Source organism: Buteo buteo, chromosome 25, assembly GCF_964188355.1.
Source record: "Buteo buteo chromosome 25, bButBut1.hap1.1, whole genome shotgun sequence".
NCBI lineage: Eukaryota > Metazoa > Chordata > Aves > Accipitriformes > Accipitridae > Buteo > Buteo buteo.
In genome coordinates, this window is record NC_134195.1 from 4,599,620 (window position 1) to 4,621,447 (window position 21,828).

Consider the following 21,828-nt stretch of genomic DNA (forward strand, 5'->3'; position numbering starts at 1 on the left):
AAGGCCAAGGAAGGTCCCTGACCATGTAAAAACATGTCAATATTGAATATGCACAGTTCTCTGCGTGCATGCTCCTGTGTGCAGAGTCCACACAAGCACAAAAATAACCCAGAGTTATTCTTCTTCCAGAGTGTGTACGATTTGAAAGTGACCTGCCTGCTTCACATAAATGTTAAGTATTAAAGTACATACTGTGAAGACAACATAACCTCACATCACTACCAAAATGTTATTTAATCTATTATAGTCATATTACCCATGGGTTTACTTCCACTGAAAATAAAAGTAGGTTTCATAGAAGTATATAAGAACCATTTAAGTCTAACTCCTTAGCAGGGTATATAATATTCACCATAAAAAAATATAGGATATAGTAGGTGATAAAAATATTAGAGCGTGAGTAGTAGTTGAGCAAAATTACACATAGGTTAGGCCACCTTAGCTTTAGTCAGATTAAGCTGAAGCTGTAGGATCAGAAAACATTGGAGATGTAAGATAGAGATGAACTGGGCTTTCTCACCTTTTCGTTGTGGATGAAACAGCTTTAGTGCCAAGTAGCTAGGGAATCTAAATTTTACCTTATTTTAATTGTGGTAAAAAAGTACAATCAATCTCATAACTTCATATAGTTTAATACATTTCTATTATTAAGATAATAAAAGCCTGACAGCTCAGTTGCATTCCTGTGGCCATAAACCTTGAATCTGTGTTTATGCAGAGGTTCTCATACAGATGTGCAAGTCATTCAGCTGAGCTAGCCAAAAAGTCATACCTAGCCAGCAGGATTAGAAACTAATGAAACAACGGATTAGAAACTTTGAAACCATGTTTGTTCTGGATTGTACACATTTACCTTTCTTCTTTTACCTGTTTTCGATTTTCATTCTGTAAGCACATAATCATCATTTGCATCCACCTCATATCGCAGTAGCACGCGGATTTGTCGTGTCATACTGGCGTGCCATTGCTCTTCACTACATGATTAAGTTCTCAGGTAAAATTCTTTCCCTCTGTTACTGCCAGTGTATACTGCCTCAGGCGCTGTACCTTGAGCTCTCAGGATTTTCAGCAGCGAAAGCGGGGCTAACCCAAGCAACTAATGAATGGTAATAGCTATTACAAATGTCCCTGGCCAAATCCTGTAGTTGCAAGTAACACAGGACTAACGCGGAGGTGGAATAAGGGTGGAAAAAGTCAAGCAGACATCCTCGTTAACCCTCTGCTCCAGCGGGAAAAAAACAGAGTTACATTTTGGTCTGTGACAGAATATTTCGCTATATACGTTATGGTTTACATGCGGTGACCTGAGGCCGTCTGCTTTGACTTCCCACCCGGAGAGCAGCGCCGGGGTCTGGCATAAGGACTCTCACATAACGACACGGTTAATGTGATATCAAGCGCATGGTGGTCACCAGAGAAGGAAGCCCCTCGGCATGGCGCTTTTGTTGTTTTTTCACTGCACAGCAGCGTCCCTTTGCAGATACGCCCTCAGAAGTGTTTCTCTTGAGGGACAATGCCGCAGCGCTAGACGGAGGACAATTTGTTTTGCTCCAAGCCTTCTGGCAGGGATTCTGCCTGAGGTCACAAGTTGGTCTCTTAAGTGGAGTCAAACCACAGGAGAGTAAGTAAGCGTGGCTCAGTTCTCAGTGCTGAAATGGAAGGACGCAAAACCACATTCTTTACCCTGCAGAACACCCTTCCGTACATTCAGCCTTTCCAGGTTTGTAACTGGTGAGCAAACAAAAAATCTTATGTTTTTACTCACCAGGAAAAACCTTTACTAAAACGCCCCCCGAACTGAGACATCGTGAGCGCTTGGTATTGATGTACACCATTTGCTGTAAACTGAAAGACTTGTGAGACCACAGCCTATTCTTTATGGACAATAATGCATCCAGAGATTAAAGCGTCAGATCTTAAATTTCTATTAGCTTGTTATTAAAGTTTGTGACAGGCTTATTTCCTCCCTAGTTTATCTAAAGAATGAAAAATGGCAAACCCAATGAAATCCTATTTTCTGGCCAGCCATTAACTTGATTTACAATGAATTTGTACAGTGCCTGATTTATGCCAACGTTGTATTACTGCTTCTCTGCAAAATACAAACAATTAACTAATGATTTATGCTTATGCAAGCACAGGGGAAAGAAGATCATAATCTTTGCTAGTGCCTGTTTCCCTTCCAGCATGCTCAGACCTCCAAAAATGAAGACTAATCTGGTCACAAGTGTTTCAACAGTCGATCAACACTTTTTAATTAGAAATACAGAGAATAACCCTGAGTGAACATACCCATCACCCTTGAGTTAGACACGTGTCTATGCAAGACCTGACAGCAGCTGAAGTCTCTAAACACTTTGAAAGGTATTTTACATTGGATCGACTCACCATACCTTTACTCTCCTAAAAGCTGAGATGCTGAAATTACAAGCCTTGCAGCTACACACAAAGAAAAAATGTTAGCTATCTCCTTTATTTCTCAGGGTTTCACAGGGATTCGCATTTTTCTCCGCTGTTACAGAAAACACCGGATTTTGTGCCCTTGGGACAGACTCCTTCAATAAAAATTACTATTAATGTAGTGCACAAAACTGAAATCTTTTTACAGTTGCAAGCGGCGAACCCCAAGAATCAATGCTATATTTATAGTGTCTTCATGATAGCTACATAACAATCTTTCACCTCCTGGGCAAAGCCTAATAGTTATGAAAGAGTACAAGAGTAAGTTAGCTCTTTAAAAATTAAGCATGCTCATAAATCTTCCTCTGAGCTAATCAAAGCAACTTTTTACTCCAGCAGGCTTCCCATTTGGAAAAAAATAAAACCAAACCAACCAGCTAAGAGGAATAAACAGTGCTTGTTTCATTGTAATATCCTTGAACAGAAATGTAACGATAGAACTGCCTGAAATATGAAATGCTGACATCTGAAAATTGTTTATGAAAGTGAAAACAAGTATTTTTATATCCTCATGAAATGAATGCCAAAATTCAGTGTCAAAATGCTACAGATTTTGTTTCGATAGTTATTCTATGCTTGTATTTTGTATTATGACCTGGCATTAAATAACAATGACATAATGGCATAATCATTTAACTATCATACTATTTTTTTGGAAAATCATTGAAAACAGGTACTTTTTTCAAAAAATAAATTATTGATACACTGTACCCTCTTTTCAAGATGGAAATGTTTCCTTGTTTGGTTGTAATACAATGATTTACTTCTTTTAAGTGGGACTCATCTTACATGTCTGCAGCGGACAAAAGTTGTCTGCTTTGGGAGAAACCTTCCTGGATGTGACTTTCTTTCTCTATTCACTACAGAGAGAATGTAGACAAAATTATTAGACTGCATAGATGCTGAAAATGCCTTAAATTCTCACAGTTCTCAATACTACATGCTTTCCTTCTGTAGAGTAGGAATAGTAATATCATCTCTACAAAGCATTGGAAAATCTGTATATTTAGGCATTTTCAAACTGTCAAAGGAAAAATTTTATGGAAATCTCTTCACTGAAAGAATGAAGGAGGAGATCTATGTATGCAAAAATGCTGTCAGGGTAAAGGAGAAAAAGGAAGCAATGGGATTTACGGTCTGGGAAAGACGAGAGTGGTTACAGAAATGATCAGAAAAATTTTAAACACAAAAAGAGTTGATATGCTAAGAAGTTTATATTTATGGAAGACCATTTACAGATTGTGACCTGATTCTAAACAAATTACATATTCAACAGAATTAATTAACTTCTTGCAAAATGGCGAGAGCAATTGTTGTTTGCCTTTTTTTCCAGTATTCCATGACTTTTTTATTAATAATTTACAAAATAGCTGTCCCAGATATCACCTCACCTACAGGATTCTGAGAAATTTCATCATGACTGAAGTCAAGAAAACTTGAGAATAACCAGATCTTCAAAGAACTAATCACTGATATATACTATATGCAGCCCAATAGATTTCAGTGCTGCTCTTCTTTGAAACAACAACAAAAAGGCAGCTGCTTTGCTTTTCTACTTGAGAGATTATCTACAGATTCAGATAAAACATATTGTTATACAGGAATGTCAATTGCTCTCATAATTTAAAGCCCATTCTTCTATCAAAAATCCCAAATCAAACAATAAAACCACATGTCCTGAGTGTTGTTACCACAGAATGTTACTGTTACTACAGAATCCAAAAAATGGCCTGTTACGAACTTTGTATTTTAGCTGTGCAGTGGCCTGCACATGTAGAATTTGGGAAAGGTCAAACAACTGCCCAGTAAGGAGATGTTGAATATTGACTGCTGTGTGCCAGTTGAAGGCTATAGAGAAAACTTGGAAATACTAATATTGATGATTTTCTTGATGATACTTGTTATAAGCTATATGATTACATTACTTTGTAACATTTGATCATCCAGCAGACCCCCTTCATTACATTTTGCTAAGATTTATTCCAATTGCCTCAGCCTAACATGAGACATATTTCAATTAAGTTCCCATATTCTCATGATGACGTGACAGAAAACATCTGTCCATTCATAGAATCATAGAATCAGAATCATAGAGTCACGGAATGGTTTGGGTTGGAAGGGACCTTAAAGACCATCCAGTTCCAACCCCCCTGCCATGGGCAGGGACACCTTCCACCAGACCAGGTTGCTCCAAGCCCCATCCAACCTGGCCTTGAACACTGCCAGGGATGGGGCAGCCACAGCTTCTCTGGGCAATCTGTTCCAGTGCCTCACCACCCTCACAGTAAAGAATTTCTTCCTAATATCTAATCTAAATCTCCCCTCTTTCAGTTTAAAGCCATTACGCCTTGTCCTATCACTACATGCCCTTGCAAAAAGTCCCTCTCCAGCTTTCTTGCAGGCTGCTATAAGGTCTCCCTGGAGCCTTCTCTTCTCTGGGCTGAACAACCCCAACTCGCTCAGCCTGTCTTCAATTCATATGCAAATTGAATCTCTTTTTGCTTATGAATTATATGTAATTATTATATCTTTATGGCAAGGTTTAAAAAGGAAAGGTGAAGTTATTTATCATTCTTCCTCTATACCACCAGAAGCTAGGAAAGAACGTATACATGAAGACCCAAAGGCAAGAAATAAAATTTATGAACACAGTAAAAAAATAACAAGATACGGTTGTCTAATTAGTATAGCTGACTGTCTGAGCATAGATACAGTTAGGGTCAAACATACTTGAAATTAAGACAAATCCCAAATATACTTAATCACATTTGAAAGAAAGAGATGAGATAGAGGAACCAAAGGACCAGGTCTACATCATCTTCACCTGAATTACATTTCTTAGGACTTCTTTGTTTCATTAAATAACCAGAAAGATTTTGAGCTTTGCTTCTAAAAGAAGGCCTATGACTACAAACCTGGTTTTATTGAGGGCTTTTAGAAAATAGAGTTAATAGTACATAATTGCTTTATCAGTTTTCTCAACATAAGTCATAACTTCAGTGACATCAAAGATAAAGTTTCAGAAAATCAAATTTCTCTGTAAATAGACATATGAAATATATGAAGGAATGATGGAACAATTACTACTTTTCCACCCTACTCTTCGTATTATGTGAAGATAATTTCTTTTTGGATTAAATCATTGAGCATTCTGCCCAAATGTGTTGCCTTCCTACAAAAGATCATTTCCAAATGAGCTGGAGAACTGGAAACAGTCACAGGAGCAATCCTTCTACTTTATAATCCTTTCCTGACTACTTTAATGAACAATGATGCAGTAATTGTTTTTACAGATATTTTTTAACTGTTCCAAATAGTACAGACATAAAGCAGGATTAAGGAATCAGAAGTCATAAAATGCTACATCTCTTCTTTCCTTTTTCTCTCAGACTTTCTTTGCAGGCACAGGAGATTTCAAAACCACCCCTGTTGTTTATATACAATGCTTTAAAAAAATATACTAGAGTTGAAATCTCACCACACAGAATTCAAAATTAGTTTCTTCAGGTTTATAATCAAGTCACAACTTCACTCTGAGGCACTACTTCTCAAATAAGAGACAGAAGCACTTTTCCTCCACTACATTTGATAATTTGAAGACTGGAAGAGGAGTAAAAGAGAGAGGATGAGGCAGCTCTCTGCAACGTAACCCTGACTGTCTCCACTGCCCTACAAGGTGACAAGACTCAGAAAAGTTCAGGGGATGGGATAAAAAAAGGTGATCTGGTTCTCCTATGGCACGTGGAAGTCAGAAATCATGTAGCATTTTTCAAAAGAAGCAACAGAAGTCGCTGTAAAGGGAAATAGTCAGGTAATCCCATTACCTGAACCCATATTTTGGTCACTAGTTAAACTAGCAGTTTGTGAGGAAGTAAGCATTAGTAGGTGCAGCACAGAGTGAAGGACAAGGCATACTGGTAAGGCTGACTTCTATCTCATATAGGCTAGTCTCAAAATTCTCAGTGAATATTTTTTTCTTGTTTTTTTTTGTCAAAAACCAAAGTCAAAGTAGAACTGGAGCAACGACGTAAAAGAGCGTAACAAATGTTTTCTGACTCTACTTTTTCCTTGCTGCTCTCAAGTCAAAAGAAAAAAACCCAACACAGTAGTACTATCATACCAGGTCACAAGTCCATCGACTCCAGAACCCCCTGAGCCAGTGTGACCACCGGCCCTTTGCCCACTTCAACACACTGTCTGTTGCACTGAGCAAGAATTGCATGGTCAGATGCGTATTACACTATGTGTTTAAGTCTTTGTGCTCTGCTTACAATCTTTTTTATTGCTTTCCACATCCTAGCTACACTCCAGAAAGAGCTGCTGAGCTTTGCTCAGGCACAACTTTTGATGAAAGGAGACTGGCGATGAGATGAGCCAAGATGAGAGGCTCCACAGAATCAATCTGAAAACTTTTCTTGAAACAACGTTCTGGGACTCTTCTTGTCGTTAGGCGGGATTTCTGTGTGCAAGTGGGAGATAATGCAGCCTGAAGAGATCTCTTTTAAAAAGTTTTGCTAATTTTCATTAGGCTGGTTCATATGAGTTCTCAGCGGAGGATTTTAATAATATTGTGCCTTCTGCACTACAGCGATCACAATGCTAATCTCTGTAATTCCACATTTGGGAGGCCACTTTTCAAAGTGTAAACAACTAACACTGACTTTGTAAAGAACATTTTTCCAGAGGGAACGCAATGGTAGAGTCATAGAGAAGCATCATAAGCCAAAAACTGAAAAAAAATATCTAATTGTACTAGGAGAAATAAACCATTCTCAGTTTCCTTCCCTTGTTCTGTAGAATGTGCATGAATAAAATATATGTGAATAAATTTTTGTGGGGGAGAAACTTTGTCCCTTTCTACTTACAGGTATCAGGCACATCATCTCTAAAGGAAAACTTAAAGAAGAAATTGAATTTCTGCACCTGCAGGAATGGAAGAACAGGTTTCATAAAAACAGGAAACAAGATCAGCATAAGTGAAAATATGGACTCAGATGGAAGAAAAGTCTCATAAAATATTTGTGTTTCTCTATGTCTTGAAATCTGATGCACTGCCAAGTTCCCTAACAGCTTCTGAAACCACAGGCTTTTCTTCAGCTTTTCGTTTTGAGCATTATTTTGCTTAGCATTTCTGAAATGCGCTCACTATTCAGAGCTAGTATTTCCCTCCTCCATGCAAGTTGCACCAGGACAGCAGCAAAGACCATCTGCAGAACCAAACTCAACCCTCCAGATAAAACCATTCTGGAAAAAAGCCCATACTTTTATAGAAAATAACTTGAGCAATTCCTAAGAGCCTTCGAGCTTGATAAATGGCAAGAGCTCTGAGAGAATAATACAGTTATGTTGTAATACTGTTTAATGGCATTTGCTGTTAACATTATTCATACAGGGATGCTATTGACTTGAAATTCCTTGAAAAGACAATCTTTTATAAAAGCTGTATTACTGAAATCCTCATGCCTTTTACCATTACACAGATTGCAAATGACTTCACAGGATTTATTAGTGCCTCGAGTGAACGAATGCTACAGCACCTAAAATTTAGAGAAAAAGAGAAAAGCAGACCTATAATTACTGTCCCTGCAAAGAGAAAATGCAGGCGCTGTGCCAATTCTTGCATTAACTGTCCCAAATCTATTAAGATATTTCTTCCACCTCAATTAATTTACATTGCAGTATTAATAACAGCATAACTTCTGCACTCTTGATCTCAGGGTGCAATACCGTTAACGCTACAATGCTCTAACATAAAAACTTCTAGGTATCTTGCAAAAATATGAAATGCATATTTTAGAAAATTTACCAAGCAGCTGAAGCTGGGATAATGCACTTATTATGTTTGTAATGGTCCCGCATTTCTTCTAATATATTACACACTACACAGAAGGTCATAGAAGGACTTTAATCTATGAGGCCAGAATATTGCAAGATAATGAATTTTTTGCCCCCACCAGAAGGTAACAGTATTACAATGGATGTAATAACCTCTCAACTTTTTTTTTTATTACTCTACCTACTCTTTGTAGTTTTATGTAAGAACTGCTATACTTTTATTTGTGTATTGCTCACCTCTTCCTCCAGTTTGAAACATGACATAATTTAGGATTTCATAATTTACCCTGTTTATTACAGAATAATTAGAGGACCTCAGACTAAAGGAAAGAAAGTCTGCATTTCAGTGACTGTGTCATGATACGGTCTTTGGAAATTTATATGTATGTCACAGGAAATGTATAAAATGCAAGATTTCAGGATTACGGTACTGGAGGTATGTATATCACAGAAAGCTGAGGACTGATGAGTTTTCCAATTAAGATTCTTTTTGCTGAAATACAACTTCTCAAGGAAATCTTTTACAAACACCAGGAAAGCATTAGATGTTTTGTGTAAGAATTTAGGGTTTATCTATTCAAGACTTCACAAATGCTTGGGCAGCTGTTACGACCCTTAGTCATAACAACTTTAGAGAGGACATACAATCTAATCCTCACTGGAGTTTCTTTGCATTTAACAAGCATCAGTTTCCTAAGACCTACAGGTTATGCAAGATTGGGTTCGATTCTTTTTCATCTCCACCATTTACAAAATTTCTCAGGGCTCTCTGACCTCAGCATCCCAGAGGCTTCCTCATCACTCTCGAAAGCACACAGAGGATGGAGGGGAGAGGATTGTGGAAAATGCTATTCCTGCTCCCATTTTTTTCTCTGGACAGTCAACTAATCGATCAACCTAGTCTTCTGCCCAGTCTACTCAGTCTTCATGTCTAAATACAAAATGGCTATAGATTGCATGTATCTCTTCTATGATACTACTAGATTCGATATAACTAAATTTAAAAAAAAGGTGAATAAAATAACACAAGTCTACATTTAGAACTAGAAGCTAAAGCACATGCTACAGAAGCTTCATCCATACAAGTATTTGTATGTTGTGGGTGATGCCTATTGCCAGGAATGACAGTGAGGGCTGAAGGAAAGAAGAGACAGAAGTTTAAGTCATATCATCTGCATTATTATTAGTAGCACGTGTTCCAAGACCCTGCTCCTTTCTTTAAGGTGATGGTAAAGGATACTGCTGCCCAGGGACCGGATATGGTCTGCAACTTCACTTTAATTTTTTTCCATATTACTACTGCACAACATTAAGAGGAGTATTAAAGTGTGATTCATCACAGGGATTTTACTGGCCTGCTCAGCACTCAGCCAGGAAAAGATTCCCCATTTGGGCTTCAAGTGTTCTGAAAGTTTTGACAAATCATGTAAAAGGCAGGACCTTAATTCCTTATGACTAATCAAAAGTAAACTACATCCACTTTAATTCTGTATGAGAGCCTCTATTTAGGGATTTACGGCTTTTTTTTTCTCCATTTAACACCTTTTGTTAATTCATCTGGACATCTTAGAGAATTGCTTTTTCGAGAATACCTATACACTCATTCCTTTCTCATTATTCGTCATTAAACCGTTTCGTTGCTGTTCCAAGAGTATTCAGACTTCGCAATACCACACTGCCTGGCAGGGTCTTTTGGAACATTCATTTTGGAATATCCACAGTACCCCTTAAACCAGTCAGATGAGCATCGGCATAGTAGCAGTCGTAGTAGTAGAGGTGGTAGTAGTATTTAAGGAAACTTTTAAATGTGGCCTAGAATTACAAGGAGAAGCTGATCCCTGGGATAACTCCGCAAATTGCAATAGATCTCCGTTACTGTAGAGTTAGGTCTCCACAGATTAAGAAGCAGTTATTATTAAAATGTCATGAGCGAAACTGAGGAAGAAATATTTGCATGGATGTCTTATTGCTAGACAGGTAGACGTGTGTTGGCTTCATTACAAATGCAACCTTCACCCAGATATGCTGCTTTTCCTAGAATGTAATATTTTCAAACCACAAAGTCAGTACCCATATGGCTGTTATCTGGGTTTTTTAACTGTTTGGAGCTCTGGACTACGAAAAAACTTGGTGAAGACCTCCTGCCCCTTCCTTCAGGCTTTCTGTGGTTTTTTCCCATTTGGTTTTGCTTTGTTGTTTTGCTCTCTATCATCAGTGCTTCCAAACTCCACAGAAGAGAAATGCAACGTCTAAGAGCAGTTTGCACTATCAATAGCATACAGCAGCTTACCTGTTTAACAGCGTAAAGGAGGCGACCGTAGCAGTACACCATGACCATCACAGGGATGACCAAGCAGAATATGAAGAGACAGATGATATAGGACGTGGACTTGGCTGACTCCGAGGACCAGCGTACCGAACAGCTCGTACCTGCACCTTCTACCCCGTAACTGCTCCAACCGATCAGAGGTGGCACGGTCCAGACCAGGGAATAAATCCACGAACCGCCGACAGCCAGCAAAGCCTTCTGGTAGTCAGCGCTGCGCTTGTTGCACAGGGTGAGGGTGCTGTAGCGTTCGTAGGACAGGACAGCCAGGGAGATCAGGGACACAATGCCTGCAAGGAACCAAGCAATTTCAATGCTCACTTTCGTTATTTTGTGCAGTCTCCGTTTTAAACCCCAAGAAATGAGATGCTTTTCTCAACTATTACATATTTGAAGCAACAGTGAAACCTATTTCCATTATTCTCTATGCTTAAATCCCCACTGGACCTGGTTGCTCTGTCCATCTTGTCAAATTTTGTTTAACTCCTATTTATCTTATACTGGAAGATTTTCATACTTGAGAGCTATTCCTCTTCTAGGCAGGTTTTCAGATTTAGCTGTTTTAGTATTACCCAGGGGAAATCCATTTTCTACATGAACTAATAAAATGTTGAAAGATTCCCTTGCTCAGAAATATTCAATTTTTAACATCCATGAGCATTTTCAAATATTTTATTGACTTTTATACATGCAGAAGGCTTTATATTCAAGATTGGGAGTGCAAAAATTAAAGAAGCTTTTGCACTTCTGCCCCATCAGCTAGACACAGCTTCAGTTCTGACCACCTGTATATGGAAGCAACAGACAACCCTTGGCATGAGTGTGATATGGCAGGTCGTAACTTTACATATACATCACATAATCAGTCAAAAAGTGATTTAGGTTAGTAGTGAGCTCTAGGTGTCTGAGTCCAGTTATATCCTCCAGTGGAAGATTCAAAAATCTGGGTTGTAGGACATTTCCACTCTCAAGGTTCAGGGTCCTGACCCACTCTACAACTTTATGGATTTGGATGGCATGTTCTTAGTCATGACTCAGTAGGGATTTTTTTGCTATTTCCTATGTTTTTGTTCTCCTTGTAGCTTCCTTACAGTTCTTGGTGACACAACATTGGAAACCACTTCCCACAATTTATGACAGAAGGAACATATTGGAAGAACTGTAACACCATCCCTTCCCATGGGTTACAGGCCCCTCCTTTTGGTCCCGTAAGATGAAAAACCTAAATAGCCCTATGTCAATCCAGCTCTTTCCAGGAATTTTTTTTGTTCATCTTTGCCATTAGTAACAGCCAACTATACAGTAGCATTGAGATCCAGCCTGCCAAAATTCTCTTGTTTTGAGTAGTACCTACTTCCAGCAAATCTGTTAACAAAAAAAAGATGATCTTCAGGGCAATCCACAGCTGTAATCCATTTTTTTTTTCCCCATTTAACTGTCAGCTTATCCTATAGCTCCTTCCCAGGTGCAGGAGGAAGGTAAGTCAGAGCCTCCCCTGGGGACAGCACCAGTCTATCCCGTACCTGCGCACCCCCCCACCCCACACAGGGCACAGCAGGATGCTCTCCCCAGGCACAACATCTTGCTTTTCTTTCCCCAAAATTCAGTCACTCGTTTCCTAGTCAGCTGAACGCAGGCGCAGCTATTCCTGCCATCCTGACAGCAATTTGCAGTTACTTCGTGCAGAGCTGGGTACGGCAAAGGAGCCGGGGGGGATGCAAGCACTGTTTGCTGCAATCGGATGCCTTATTTCTCAGGGGAAGAGAAGGCAAAAAGGTGTGAGGAGAAGGCAACTTTTGATGAAGAAAACATCTTTCTTGTTACAAGAGCCTACTAAATCATTTTGGGTATATTAATGGGAAGTCAGACCTAAAAAGTAGATACACTTACAGCTGGAAAATGACACAGCTCCACTAAACTCAACTGAATTATACAGTTTAAGAGTGCAACTTTAATCTATTTTAAGGCTAGACTGTTTTAGAGGCAGTGGAGACTTTCTGATCATCCTTCATCTAATCTTGATTTCCTCCATAACACAGCTCTTGAAAGCCCTTGGCCGTAATTCCTGTGTTAAACACGTATCTCAATACAGAAAAAAAAAAATAGCGGGTTCTGAATTACAGACTCAAAAGCAAAGAATCTACCACCCTCTTCTCACTTCCAGCCCACACTTATTTAGCTTCACTGTGTTAGCATTGCCTCTTTCCATGCTTTTATCTGCTTGACTAAAGAGCTTCTTGCTATCAAAAACATTTAGCTCATGTAGGTACCTAAGGCAAAAATCCAGATTTTTACATTTGAAACTTAGGCCTCGGTAAGGTGATGTAGATTTATTCATGCATTTCAGATTACACCATCACAGCCACTTGGGAACGAGAAATCTCTCCCCTCGCCAGCTGAGTGCTCTACGGCAAGGTTATATTATTTTTGTTTTACCTCTAGTGGCAACTGAGGGCACTATGTCCCTATGTCGACAAGATGGCAGGTGACATGTACTTTTGTTGAGAATATCCTACAGTCCCGTGGGTGCGGGGTTGCCTAGAAAACCAAAATGGGATATGCAAACTTCCCTAGAAAACGGATAAATGGGATATGCACACTTCCCTAGCTCCCTGGACGGCTGCTTTAGCCATTGGGCTGCCAGCTCTGCCTGCTCATCCCCATGGCTGGGCTACGGCCCAGCAGCTTCTCATGGTTTATATCGTCACGATTTACAGCATTCGTTTACACTTCTTACCATTTCTGCTTACTGCCTAATATGAGAAAGATGCTCAGCTTTTCTCATGATGGTATTTATGATGGATGGCTTTATGGAGTGGATCTGAAGATAACTGGCCATGAATACAGTATTGCTTGCTTGGAGCCAAAGAAGAGTCCTGTCTTTAACTGGCATAGACTGAATGCTCAGTTATTAAATTAGGACCATGGCTATGTCAGTAAAAAATAAATCAAATATTAACAATCAGAGAAAACCACAAAAGTTTCCTTTAAGTTATAGCAAATCATTTTTCTTTTCTACATGGAAGAAAATTGGAGAATCTTAATTACACACCTCGGCAGGAGCCATTTCATCTTTACTCACTTCTTATTACTGAGTTCCACTGACATGACACAATCTACATTTTTCCTCTGGAGGACAAGAACTGTGTGTTCTCCTTTTGGCTGGGCTAGAGTTAATTTTCTTCCTAGTAGCTGGTATAGTGTTACGGTTTGGGTTCAGTATGAGAAAAATGTTGATAACACACTGATGTTTCCAGTTGTTGCTCAGTAGGGTTTAGACCAAGTCAAGGATTTTTCAGCTTCTCCTGCCCAGCCAGCAAGAAGGCTGGAGGGGCACAAGAATTTGGGATGGGACACAGCCAGGACAGCTGACCCAAACTGGCCAAAGGGGTATTCCATACTGTGTGACGTCATGCCCAGTATATAAACTGGGGGGAGTTTATATAAACTGGTCAGCAAGTGGTGAGCAATTGCATTGTGCATCACTTGTTTTGTATATTCCAATTCTTTTATTATTATTATTGTATTATTATTATTATTACTGCTACTACTACTACTGTTTTCTTCCTTTCTGTCCTATTAAACTGTTCTTATCTCAACCCATGAGTTTTGCTTTTTTTTCCCAATTCTCTCCCCCATCCTACTGGGGGGGGGGCAGTGAGCGAACGGCTGCGTGGTGCTGCTTAGTTGCCAGCTGGGGTTAAACCATGACACTGTGATATATGGAATCCCAAATCACAAAATTTCAGAAAAAAACTTAATATTTATCTTTTTGTGACAATAAGACTTTAAGGTCTGTGCTATACCTGAACTATTTAATATCACTGAAGTTAACACCACTGCGCATTGACTTCTAACACTTTTAAAACAACATGGGAAAAAGAGGAAAGCACTGAAGGGGTGGTTCATAAGAGATATTAAAAGTTAAATGAATTCAGTGTGGCTCATGTGGTTAAAATATACTAAACCAGGCTAACTATTTAGAAAAATGACAAATACTTTGAAAGAATAAAACTGGTGCTTTGAAAGACAGAAAATGATGAAATTAAGAACCATAAAAAAACCCCAACTTTTTTTCCAATAGTGAGATACATTCAGTTGAATTGGCTGCGAGTAATGAAAACACCTATTACCCAGATGAGGAAGAAACACAAACAACAGAGGCCATGGCAACCCTCTCTCCGTCTACTTAGTGTGAGCTTGCGCAGTGTACACAAAGTCACAAGATGTACCCGGACCCTCTACGCCCCAACACTGCAGCTCCATCAACCTTGGTGATGAAGGACCTTCACCTTAACACAGAAGCCAAGACTGGATAAAGCCAGTATAAGATGCACATCAAGAAATAATCCTGTTCCAATATTGTGGTAGATTACCAGCTCTAATATCTCTGTTTGCTAAGAATATCCTCAGATTTTTAATTTTAAAAAGTCTTTTTTTTTTTTTATCTCACTCCTTTATCAGTTCAATAGCTGAATCCTGGGAAGATACCACTATCATTTGATCAATTATAACAGATACACAGGCCTAATTTGTTGGACTGAAACAACATCATTTCATAACAAAGGCAAAACCAGGTTTTGTGTCAGTACTCAGTTTGACACAGGGTAGAAATAAAAAACAGGGATCAGGTGTGTAACAGTTAGTGAATGAGCTTCCAGCAAAAACCTGATGATTGCCTTGCCCTTTACATGCCTTTCAATAGCAGCCGGTATGATCTTCTCCATAATTTTTCCAGGTACTGAGGTTAGACTAACAGGTCCGTAGTTTCCTCGGTCTTCCCCCATGCCCTTCTTGTAATCCGGTTTGGATAAAGTAGAATAAAGTTTCTCACTTTTCATTGTACCTCCTATTTTTGTATATCAGAGTTTTCTTAATGTCATATGCGCTGAACTGTTGTGGCCTTTGCCAGAAATCCCGCCGTTATCTGCTATTCTATTTCACGCCCTATCTATTGCAGTCATAGGAATTAGTGAGAATCTCAGCTTTAAAACAAAAACCAATTAAATATTTCAGAATTATGGCTGAGGAAAAGACTTGAATGTAATCTCCATCGTCTTAATAACCAGAAAACAAATTAAAAAAATTAATGTAAGTTATAAAAAGAAGAAAATAATTATAATTTTAAAGCTAGTCACAATGTTTTATGCCAACATTTCATTCTTATTTTGCAGTAACATTTACGACTGGGTAGACTGCGTATATTAATTTCAAATGAGTAATGTTTTCTAAAATTGCAACAAAATTAAGATCAGGAACTGCACATCTAAATAGAATTTGCCTCCAACAAATATTTAGGGCCTCAAGCTGGTACATAGCCAAATAACTCCACAGGAGTCAATCACAGTGAGAAATGTAATTTGTTCCCCCAACATTTCATGCCTATACAGGAACAAAGCTGAGGTTCTCACTGAGCAGTACTGAAAGATGACATAAATATCCATTGCAGATTGCATTACAGGAACAAATAATTATTCAAATATTAACCACAGAAATAAGTGACTTTGAGACAAGATGGGTCTGAGGCATGAGCCTTTCCTACACAGCAATTAGTTGGCAGTGAGTAGAGTGCAAGAAATTCAATTTCAACTCATAAAACAGGACAGGCATCCATTTATAGGACAACCATCTGAGACATTATCTATTATTTACTTTTATTTAAAGTTCTGTACATTTCTTCCTGGCAGCACAGCACAGAGTATGGCTCTAGGTGAAGGACACAGCAAATCACTGTTTTGTTCCCACGAGTCTCAACTAAGAGTGTTACATTTTCATATTAGTTTTTGCTGGTTTACACTGCTCACTGATGTAGTAATTGGAAATGGGATGCAGCTTGCCCGTGGTCTGCAGGTTATGAAAAACTGAGAATCCCAGCGATTCAGCATACACTGGGTAAATGTTTTGAGTACTAACTTATGAATATTTACCCTCTTACAGTTCCTGAAGGCCATTATCCTCCATCATGATCCTGGAGCATCACAGTTGCATGATGTAATATATATCCTGCACTGTATTTTGGATATCAAGGACCAAGGGCAATGAAAAGAAGCCACAGGTAAGCTTAGGCAAACTGAGCTTGGAGGAATGCAATAACACCTTCTTCAACAAGATATTAATGGGTCAAAACTAAATGCAAGCTACCACAAAAGGCCAAGATGATTTTATCGCACCCAACCTCCACGTGGGCTGATTTTACCCACTCACAGTCACTCTCTCCCAGCTTCCATCCTCTCACAACCACAAGCACAAAGGTCTGTGGTCAAGAGGTCTGTCCAGGATCTCTTTTGTGCAACAGGGAGAACAAGAGATTCCAGCTATCAGTTCATCAAACCTCTTGCTTATGGGTACCTCCCTGGCCACAAATTGGGTTTTGGACTGAGGTTTCATACACTTTAGGAGGTCACTGTTGCTACAAAGTGGTCCATTGCTTACGAATCCTGCCCACATGAACCTTGGTGTGTCTCGGGCAAGGCTGCTGCTCCTGTTTGCATTTCCTCGTCTGGAAAGTCCATCTGCCCGGAATACGGTCACCTGCACGGGCACCGTCTCTTTCACTGTGAGCTACGAGGGAAAGAAACGGCACGTGTGACCTGCTGCACCCTCGATGCCACGTTCCTCTCCGTGGGGTGCAGGATCCTCTGCCGACAAGACGTCGTGCTCTGCTCTTATCAGCACACAGTCCTTCAGGCTTGCCCAAGTCAACACGTGCTCGGTTTTACTGGTGAGAAGAGCATTCTCCATCACCTGCGCAGGCTGGTCTCACTCTTCTTCTGTGGTTTCTTCAAGTATTTACACCCCTTTCCCTTCACACGTCGGCCGTACCGACTTCAGGAACTCCACGGCAAGTCCCTACGCTTCCCAACGCCGCTGCAGCCCGCGGTCGGACCAAATCCAGCTGCCGAGACCGAGCTGGAGCGAAAGCCGGCTGAAAGCCCGGTGCAAGGCAAGGAACCAGAGTCCGCCTGGCAGGGCTGATGCTGCGACCCAAGACGTGATGGAACCCGCTGAGCACCCCTGGTGAGCATCAGACCATCCGCCAGCCACGTACAAAACGCAGGGGGGGAAATCAAGGGGGTTGTTAAGTGCTGAGGTTCCCACGTACCATCGACAAACCCTGTGCTAACCCCAGAGGAACCTGCCAGCCGCAGAGGTTAACCAACAGCAACTCCGGCCACCGCCGCTCAAACGCGTTGCTGAAGGAGGAGAAAACAGCGATGCTCCATGTATTTACAAGACTCCATACATATACATGTGTGTTTATATGGTTCCCATTACTATGAGGCAGCTTTAACATAATATCATGCACCTGGAAGAGGAAGAGGAGCATGAGGAGGCAGCTGGTGGGCTGGGACTCACCAAAAACCATCCCTCGCACCCATCCTGGTCGAAGCCTGGCCACCGTGCAGTGCTGAACAGTGAATTCGGCGAGACAGCAAACAAGAGAGAGCACAGCGCGGCGAGGACATTTGCAGGGAAGAAAACAAAAACGCACTCTGGTCTCCGCTTGGAAATGCCTTGTTGGTAAGTACCTAACGCCAGCAGCAGGTAGGTTTTTTGGCAATGATGTCATGTGTCGTATGTAAACCAGCTACGTTCCCTTCCCTCTAGTCCCTCGGGTTTCAGCTGGTAAATCTGCTGCTCCATTAGCTGGAGAAGATGCTAAATTGCTCTGTGGCACTACGAGATAGAGATAAGTAAGATATAAAAGGAGGAAAAGGGGTTTGTGACAAAATGCATCCCAAGTTGGGAATACTGGGGAATCGTGTGCTGAGGTATTCTGATGTTTTTTCTGGCTGATGTCTTTCATCATGCTTGCCCAAGGACTTGGAGGTAAACACAGAACCACAGCAGTAAGGAACAGCCTTCTTCAAATGAAGGCTCCTACTACCTCAATTTTAAGGTTTCAATTTTATTTCCAAGTTGTGCTACTGAATGGTATTACATAAATATGTTATTGAGTTACACAAAACTAGTTTGATCAGTGACTCAGTGCTGTTTTCAAGGGAAATAACTCTCCTGAATTTCAATGAGAGCATTTCTATTAGTTCTTTATAGAAATAAACCACTCCACACATGGAAATGAAACACAAACAATTTAAGCACCTTAAAAGACATGACCTTTCCAACCGCTTCTGTATCCCCTTGGAAGCCTTTCTGAAAACATATCCAAGTATCATGCCTCAGGGACTGTGCATGAAATACAATTTGTAGGTCTAGTATTCACAAGAGAGGTTTGGAAGCAGCAAGAGGGAAAAAAGCAACAAGCTCTCTTTCTAATGGTAGCTTAATCTTCAGGCAAAATTTTGTCAGCTCTGGGCCAAAGTACCTTACCTACCACCTGCCACAGCATTGGAGGCTTTGTGAGAGTGCACACAGAGCTATCCATCCTATCATCAGCTTTATTTCCATCTTTTCTCTACTAGTTAATACTAATAAGCAAAACTACTGGGCACTGCTTACCTTAAAGTTAAAGCATTTCTTCCACAAAAATAGAGTAATTTCCACCACAGCAGTTGCTGCCATCAGAGACTTCCTTGCAGGTGAGGAGGTAAGAATATTATAATGATAAAAGCAGAAACTTTCAAAAGCTGACTTACTGGGCAGAAGCGGGGGAGCATTTCTGTAATTTGTTGACCTGATCACTGACCTCCTCACAGCATATGCACTTTTGCAAAAAATCAGAAACTATTGAGGCACAGCATCACGGGGAAAGAAAAAACAAAACTTGTTAATTGTTTTTTTTAAAAAACAAACATATTTCATTTTACTTTCTAGCTCTGAGTCTTATAACACACATTTCACTCCTACAGTCAAGATACAGAAAAACCTATCATCTCATATACAGTCTCCAGTGAGGTTCTGCAGGTTACATCTCCTCTTCTTGCATGATACTGCAATTGCCACAAGTGGCAATGAGAATGTTGATCAGCCTGCAAAATCTGGGATAGGCAGCCCAGAATGAAACAAACTCAGCTAAACTAACAGAATGCGGTTAAGTTGGTTAAGTTAGTTAACAACTTCCACAGCCACTGGTGCTAGTGGGAAAGTAGCATCAAATAAGCAAATGTGAGAGAGTAACGAGTGAGAGATTGTGAATATGGGATTTCAAAAAATCATTTTTATCAAGGGTTGTGATTTTTTTTTTTTTCCTTTTTTTGAGACGAGAAGCACAAATGAATATTCAGAAGAGATGCAAAGAGGTCTGGAGAGTGGCAGACGTATGTGGCTGCTGTTCCTTCCTCGCTAGCCCCCAGAATATTGTCCACTTCCCCCTTTTCCCTCCCAAACAAAAAAGAGACACATATTTTATGGGCCAAAATCCAGCTGCCAAAAGATTTTGGCAGATGACCCCAACCATTTCCAGAGTTAAAAAGAAAGCCAGCTGAACCTAGAAGACTTTCCAGAGTTAAGATGAATAGACTCAAAGTGAGCACTGGCCTTGGCAGACAACCAAACAGTACGAGCCTGACTTGCTTGAGCTTTACAGCTCAGTATCCACACTCCAGTGAATAAACAAATCACAATAAATCATTTTATGATACAGCAAAATCACAATGTGTATATAACAACTCCTGATAAGTTCACTGCTAATATAAATGATACAAAGGGCAGAGGATTGCACGGATGCCTCAGCAACTGACAGAAGCAGCTGAGAATGGGTTGTGCTTCCAAAACACTATTGGCTGTATTTGGATATGCCTATTAAATATTTATAGAATAAACAGTCAAAGCAATCAAATATTCTTGCATTTGGTGACTCTTATTCTAGTTGAATGTTCCCATGTGTTAGTGATCAGATCACCATTTCCTTTTGATTTTTAAGACATTAAAAGCACTTCTACGGATTTGGAATTGAGAAGATATTTCCCACTATCACCTGTTACACATTAGCAGTTACACCCAGTTTTTAAATGCTGGCAGTCTAGGCTTTCAAAATACAGGCTACTTCAAATAGCAACAATTCACTTTAAATAGAAATAAAGACACCAATCACTATTTATCGAACGCACGTAATTATTTGTTTTCTTTTGCTTAGATGACTTATAGTCGTGAGTCCATTAGAGCAGGCAATCACTCCTTTTCCTAGAGAATTCTCTTTCTGCTTAACTCTAATGGGAGTCATAGTTTAACTCTGCGCTTGAAAGAAATCACTGCAAAATCACTATCACATCCAAACCTGCTGGGACAAATCTGACAGCAAACATAACCGGTCCTGTTCAGTAAATCTTTCCTGCTCTTTTCTCAGCAGTCATTTCTCTGTTTCCTCCTTTGTACAACATATCCTTTCTTTTGTGTTTGGTGATATCTTCAATACAGATAGTATGTATTACTGTCAATAGTAAAGAATTATCCTTTTTTTTTCTTTCTTTCCTTTTTTTCTGAATTTTTAAATGTGTATATGTTGTGCTTTAAGGGTGATCTTAATTCTTAGCTGTATCTTGTGACGTAACGTGCATCACTGTGCTTTTCTGGTATGTTATTAATATGCCTGTCCATCAACCAACCCACCAACCAACAACTACTCCTAGAGACATAAATATAGCAAAGAATTCCCTTTTGCATCTCAATGATACCAGCACAGTACAAAAAAAAACAACCCAAATATTAATTTCAGTCTCATTTTCCATATGTAATGCAGGATCGCTTTGCATTCTGGAAAGCAGGCTAGCATTTGGAAATTCAGCCTCCTAAATTGGCTGCCTCCATATCCATGTATTTGTCCCGCAGAATAAGAAATAATGTCAGCACTAGATGGAGCTCCTATACAGCAACATCTTAGGAGAAGTCTTTGGGGCTTGCGTGCTTGTGGAAAGCAGGGATGGATGTACAGTGCCATGAGGATGCTCTCAGGGAGGTCAGGTTCACTGCAGCACCCCCATCTCCACGTCCATGCTGTCCTGCAGGACCCCCATCTCCTGCCAGGACTGCTCCTTCGCTTTCCACCAAACAGGGGGAGATCCCCCAGGACCTGCCTTCGTGCTGAGCATCTGCACAGATGTAACATGTAGCATGTAGTCTCAGGGGTTTTCTACGTATGGGGTATAGCATCAAGTAAGCGAAGAGGTGAAATTATAGTGTATTATCATCTGCCAGCCGGGGAGCAGAACTTCCACCAGAGCACACCTAGCTGACTTCCCTCCTATGAGCCTTGGCTTTTTCACTGAATGCAACTGCTCATTTTTAATAATAAAGCTTTATTTCCAGAG

The 21,828-nt window shown here is 40.0% G+C and overlaps 1 protein-coding gene across 1 annotated transcript in view; it reads right to left on the reverse strand.

Annotated features, from left to right (window-relative positions):
- The window catches only part of LOC142044719 (pinopsin-like), an 85,989-nt gene that overhangs the window by 50,882 nt on the left and 13,279 nt on the right, over window positions 1–21,828 (reverse strand). Inside the window, exon 2 of the mRNA XM_075057429.1 lies at window positions 10,586–10,911. Within this exon, the coding sequence (XP_074913530.1) occupies window positions 10,586–10,911 (326 nt within the window). The remainder of the gene's footprint in view (window positions 1–10,585; window positions 10,912–21,828) is intronic.